Source organism: Perna viridis, chromosome 5 (assembly GCF_037379345.1).
Source record: "Perna viridis isolate PV_CMFRI_1.1 ecotype Kerala chromosome 5, ASM3737934v1, whole genome shotgun sequence".
Lineage (NCBI taxonomy): Eukaryota > Metazoa > Mollusca > Bivalvia > Mytilida > Mytilidae > Perna > Perna viridis.
This window is the reverse complement of record NC_142449.1, coordinates 39,816,040-39,822,672: the sequence shown is the minus strand read 5'-3', so window position 1 is coordinate 39,822,672 and position 6,633 is coordinate 39,816,040. Positions and strand designations below refer to the sequence as shown.

At 31.0% G+C, this 6,633-nt stretch overlaps 1 protein-coding gene across 1 annotated transcript; it reads left to right on the top strand.

Annotated features, from left to right (window-relative positions):
- Positions 1-632: 632 nt before the first annotated feature.
- Positions 633-5,549, top strand: LOC148617459 (GTP-binding protein GEM-like). The gene is made up of 4 exons (XM_088585065.1): positions 633-1,329; positions 3,035-3,117; positions 3,434-3,617; positions 4,747-5,549. The coding sequence occupies exons 1-4, from the start codon at positions 741-743 to the stop codon at positions 5,016-5,018; spliced, it is 1,128 nt and encodes a 375-aa protein (XP_088441191.1). The 5' UTR covers positions 633-740; the 3' UTR covers positions 5,019-5,549.
- The last annotated feature ends 1,084 nt before the right edge of the window (positions 5,550-6,633 follow it).

Sequence of the window (6,633 nt, the reverse complement as noted above, 5' to 3'; positions counted from 1 at the left end):
TGCTTTGGTAATTCTATGGTGAATGGGGATTTCATTTTTATTTTAACTTTTTTCATTCGTGATCTCATGAACTCAGTAGATATACTTGTTATAGATATTACAGTCATACTGAAGTGTCGAGAGGAAATTTTGAATATCTAAACAAACCCTGTATTTACAAACATCTTTCATTTCTCAAATATATACTTTATTTCTTACCCGGCTATTCGTTCAACGAGATGCGTGGCGGAACAGTAACTGCTCACCCTTCCCATCAAGACAATCAGAGTTCACCTTAATTTCTGTGTACTCCATAGTACTCTTTGGCGTTCTTTGATTTGGTTCATGTGTTCTCCTATAGGTGTTACCGGTATTTTTTTTTAAACTGATATAAGCTGCACTTCCTTAGTATTTACAATGTTAACTTAAGTACTAAAACCTTCCTAATCTATTCTTTTGTCCTTTGTCATAAATAAACATAATAATTCGCAATAATTGCTAATTGGTGTAATAAAATAATTCGCTAACATTCTTTAGAACGTAATTGAACGCTTTTGACCTTCAGGTTATTTACATCAGTAACATTAAAGCGATATTGAATCAGCATACCACGTGCCTCATTAGAAATATTCCCAACGATAGTATAAATATCACCACAACATTCTCACAATCAGTATGGAAAATAACACGTCAGATTATTGGAAGCAATACAGAAATTCTCAGGAAATTGGGAGGCTGCAGTAAGGCCATTTAACGTTAACATGACAAAGGGAAATCAATTAAATGAAGAAATAACTCTGCCGAATGATGAGATGTTTGCCGAATTAAAAAGAGGAATAAATGCAAAAAAAAGATATTCATTTCGCCCGCAACTTTTAATTACAGATTATTGCACCGAATCTCGATCCGAACCGAATTCAAGAACATGCTCTTTTAAGGACAGATCTCGAAACAAAACGAAGACTGATAAGGATGATGTAAGACGAAACAGTTTACCTCTTTCTACAAATAACTTACTATCTGTTTCTTACAGTGACTTAAGAGAACCTTTCCACAGTCCTCTTAGACGAGTACGTTCATTTAAAATGGCCAAACAAAATCGAAACGGATCGGAAATAAGGAACTCTAAAAGGAGGTCTCGAAGTTCAACATACATTGAGAATGACATCAAACGAGAACGATTTCCAAGTGATAATTCAGATGACAGTGCATATACATGCAGTTGTTCATCTACGTGCTCTATTGGATATTTTAGAGTTTTGCTACTTGGATCGGAAGGTGTAGGAAAATCAACATTGTCCAAAAGCTTTATGACCTCAGAGTATATGTCGTCATGTGATGCTAGCAATAGTAAGTAAATATACACACACACATATATATATATATATATATATACATGTATATATATATATATATATATATATATATAATTTATATATATATATATATATATATATATATATATATATATATATATATATATACATGTATATATCATATTTTTAGGTTAAAATATATCTTTTTGTATATACAGAATAAGTAATTGTTGATAATTAAACCGAACATCCTTTACTGTATACCACGCCCTTAGACCTTTATCGCATACCGTTTATCGCACCTTTACACATCGGAACACACTTGAAGGCTGCTTAAGATATATGATATTCAAAATTAGGTAACCCTCTACCTAAATGACCCTGTGGGCCGGTGACCTTCGGTGGGGTATCGAGTTGATACGGCATGTGATACAGATTTTGCCATGTAATATTCAATGTACATATATATTCGAATTACGGTGATATCTTTAGTATGATTTCATTTCCTTAATTATACATTGGGTCGTTGATCACCTTTTTAATATTCATCCATAAGTCATCAAGATATATTCAATAGATCTTCTGCATAATCTCTGCAATGTTTTTTTCCTAAAGGAATGCTGAATGATTATACGATATTTTCATGGCTGGTTATAGTGTAAGAAAGCGGCAAAAAAAACACTTTACTTACACTATAATCAAATTTTGGCGTAAACTTTCCCGTACTTTCTCATGGAATTAAAGTAAAATATAACCTGAAAAATCTTCTTATCGAAAGTTGATTAATGTCGCAAGAGTCGGTGAGAATATTTACTTAAACATATCAAAGTTAACACAATTTTACTAAATGTTCTAGTATGTATTATAAATGTAAAATGTTATGCAATCAAGTAATCACATATCAAACTGTTTATTTTATGTGAAAGTCGTATGTTTGAAATTTGTGTCTGTATTTCTTGCATGTGTTATGTTATTTCTCTATAAGTACAATGATGGGTTCAAAATGACAAAATAATATTGTTTTGGATCTACCACAACATGATTACATGGGCACTTTGTTGTTTCTAGAAATTATTTGATTGAGTGTTCTTTTTAAGTTAACATGTCTTTCCATTTCTCTCTCTCTCTCTCTCTCTCTCTCTCTCTCTCTCTCTCTCATTAATATTCTTGTAATAATAGACTTCTTATTATATATTTGAAAGTTGTATATAGCACTGTGTTAGACAATACTTATACTATTATTATTGTCATATGTTGATTTATCGAAATGTTATTGTGAAACCAGACGAATTTTTAACATGTATTTATCAAATAATATGAAAAGAAAGAAAAACAATGTTTCAACTAATTTATCGATTGTCATTATGTTAAGCTAACTATTTATGCATTTGAAAAACACATCTAATACTTTTTTTATCTATTTTTGTTTATTTGTTTGTTTGCTTGTTTTTATATGAATGTTTTCTTTTGTTTGTTTGATTTTTCAATTTTTTGTTGAAAGAAAAAGGGGTGTTTCCTTGAAATGAGCATTTTCATTTAATACAAATTCTAAGAACTCCATCGGATAATCCTAACTGGTATACAGTAAGTATTCCCCAACATCTTTTGTCATCATGCCTATTCCCTAATAAGATTGCAACTCTAATTAGCTTATTTTATTTATAACTTGTATCCGTTTATATTTGTTATTATCCTGTTTAAATGAAAAGAGGCTAATAATAGCTTTACTTTGTTCACAGATGATGAAGATGACAGAACATTGACGGTGTTAATTGACGATGAGGAGTCGGTTCTCGAATTTGATGAGGTCAATAATGAACAGGTATGTTACAGTGTCGTGTTTACTAAAGAAAAAATTAATTCGACATATGAGTCTATTTGAAAAAGTACATTATTTATACTTATTCTGATTTATCCTTAATCATCAATATAATTACACATTTGAAGTAATTGCAGTTCATATATGTGATATATAAATATCGTTATATTTAGGTTGCAATACGTCATTTTGAAACTATGATTGACTGTTATTGATAAGAAGGTGGTAAACTAACTACAAATTTTAATTATACTTTTTGTGTGTATTCCTTTTGTTGGTTCCCTATGTATTATCATGCTTTATTCGATTACATTGTTAGGATTATTTACATGGAAGTTCAGTAGACGCCTACATAACAGTCTTCTCAGTTCATGACAGTACCTCCTTTGAATGTATTAAACAACATTTAGACAGTATTAGAAATGAGCTCTTCAGTGACAGACCAATTATTCTAGTAGCGAATAAAGTAGATCTTGTGCGGAAACGACAGATTTCTCAGGAAGGTATGTCTAGATATTACATGTCTTAAGCTAGAATTGCCAATTCACAAGTTCTTTTAATTCTTTTAATGTACATGAAGTAATTGACATCTATTATCAAGAAAATAAGATATGTGTATCATTCTATTCTAATTTTGAACCAAGAGACGCAATCAAAGTGTCAAAATATTATATTCAAATAATACCTTACCATCAATTCCTATGACCTCTACCAAAGAACAATTACTGAATATCAGATGACACCAATAAAAATCCGTAAAAATACAGACAAAAATGTTGAAACAAAGGTGGCAACCAGCAAACTTTGATCTGTTGTACGACTATCGAACAAATTACACTTACACATCTCCAACAAAATATTTACATGAAATGCCCTTTCCTCTTTTCTCTAAGCCGGACTTGAATTTTTATGAGCAACTCGGCGGGTGTTTCTAGAAAAAAGCAGAGGACGCTTACCCTACCGGTGCACCTGGTCTATGCTCCCAGTTTTTAGTGGCGTCCGACTTGCTCATTTGCTTTTGTTACTTTGTATGTATGATTTTAAACACTTTATGTTCTTTTTTGTGTATGTCTGTTTTCTATGTCTGGTCTTTGTCCCTGGATTACATTTTTTGATTACCGCTATAACCTTGGTTCCCTTGATTACTCTTACAAGACAGCAAACACATTCTTACCTTACAACTCTAACATCTACAGGTCTAACAATAAAATAGTATACCATTTAACGTAAAATTCGTCATATGGTCACGCTCAATACATGTAAGTCGTCATATATACATGTACAAAAACGTGCAAGTCCTCACATACACATGAAATGGCATAGATATATATGATAAATTATGAGTTTTGAACCATTGCCTATATTGAAGCAAATGCTTCTTGGCCTATCTAACCAATCATTTTCAAAATCATGTCACCTTCATACGTGTGTTTATAAGGTTTTCACACGATGCTACATTGATTACCTTTTTTTCTCAGATTGTTTTCACACATCCGTTTTTCTGGTTACCTTCTTTGTCTGTGTAAAGCCCCACTCCTAAAAAAAACGTTAAATTAAAGGTGTTATTTCTTTCGCCACAAACGATGTATTTTAATTTTGATTTTTTTATTTGTTATTTTATTTGTATTTTAGATGCAAAACGAATTGCAGATATTTATGATTGTAAATATATAGAAACATCCGCGACTCTAAATCATATGGTGGATGAGCTACTTCTTGGACTTTTAAAGCAAATCAAACTCAAACTTAACCCAGATGTAATGACCGAAGCTGCTGCAAACATGATTGCTCAAGACCAAAAAGTAAAACCCCCGACAGAGCGAAGTCCTAAAAGAATCATTAACAAACTGTTTAGAAAGGGATCGAAAACAAAAAACAAGTGTGATAATCTATTTGAAATTTGATAGCCGTGTTCACAAAACAGTGAATGATGATATAATATTTTTATAACAAATGTATCCTACGAAAACATTTATATGTATTAGCTAAGTAAAAATGCATCGTTCATTTGATGACGTTGCATATCAAAAGCAATACTCGAGGCACAGCACTTGAATGATGATAAATTCACGATGAAAATATTTTCTACTCCATATATTTTTGTTTTCAAGAACTCCATACATCTTTCAGATCAGATGTGTATTCGAAATGTAATACTTATACGAAGAAAGGGTCGTTAATTACTGTATTTAATAATATTTTGCGAACAAAGTCCACTGTATGATAAACAATAATGATAATTAAGTATGATAAATTATGTCATATTCATTCTGCCCTCTACGTCGGTTATTTTAAAATTTATCCTCACTCAAGTACTGAAACATTCTTTATTGACATTCCTGTTACATGGTATTATTGTTATTTGTTTACATGTATAAAGATTATTGTTGAATGTTATTTTCAGTAATAAAAGTATTTTGTTCAAATACAATCAATTGTGGTAATGCATTTATTGAAATCAAACAAACTAAGTACTGTTTAATAAATATTCATCACACGATCACATGCGAACATCATGTGGTTAAATCTTGACAGTCCACGAAGGACATACAATGTACAGTAGCATTTTTTTTCTTTTTGTCCTTTTATTTTTTGAGTGATTGGATTTGTTTTTCGATTTTACTTTTTTTTTTATTTCAGGTTTTGTCTTGCTCTACTAAACATCGTTTAATACCGGAAATCAACATTGGCCATGCGTCTATAACGAATACGTTCTAAAAATACTTATTTAGCATTTAATTTCATTGTACCCAAGTCTTTCATGTAAATTATTTTTGTAAAAAGTTAATGTTCATATTTCCGCCGATAATAACATGCAATTTATTCCACTGAAGGTAATCAAATCTTTGCGGGAGGTTTTTACTTCAGATGTAATTGTTTCAAGTTACGTAAATAGCATTAATTGGAGACTTAAACATATCAAATGATTTGAGAAACCATTTTAATGAATACTTTCAAGTGCTTGTAAAGTAACCACTCAATTGATTTTGATCAGGGTACGATCTTATATTGAATTCATTAAAAGTAAATAATCTTTTACTTTCACAGTGACCGTTGAACTTGGAAATAAAAAGCAGGTTACAACTACGTTAAACAGAGCAGAAAAGAGTTTCAATCGTTTGAACTATTCCGGTGACTCTGTTCAATATTAAAGACGTAAATCTTAAATAAAAATATCATTATATACAGTGATACAAATATTTTGTAATTCATTGAATGGATACATGTTATCGCGCTTTCTAACGAAAGAGGGTGTCTATGAAACAACTGGCAGTGGTGACACATGACAAATATTGTTTTCAATTTTTTTCACCCATTTCCTACCACAAATGCCTCCTTCTTCAATGTTGTATATTGGTTAAAGAGAAATCAATTACATACAAAGCATTGAAATTCATTTTAAAAGGGAGATTACTCTTTATTTGTGCAAAATTCGGTTGTTCGGTAAGAGAACTTTAAAATCAGATTTTGAACCATCCATGGTTGAATTGTATATTATTCGACATACATATATATGGT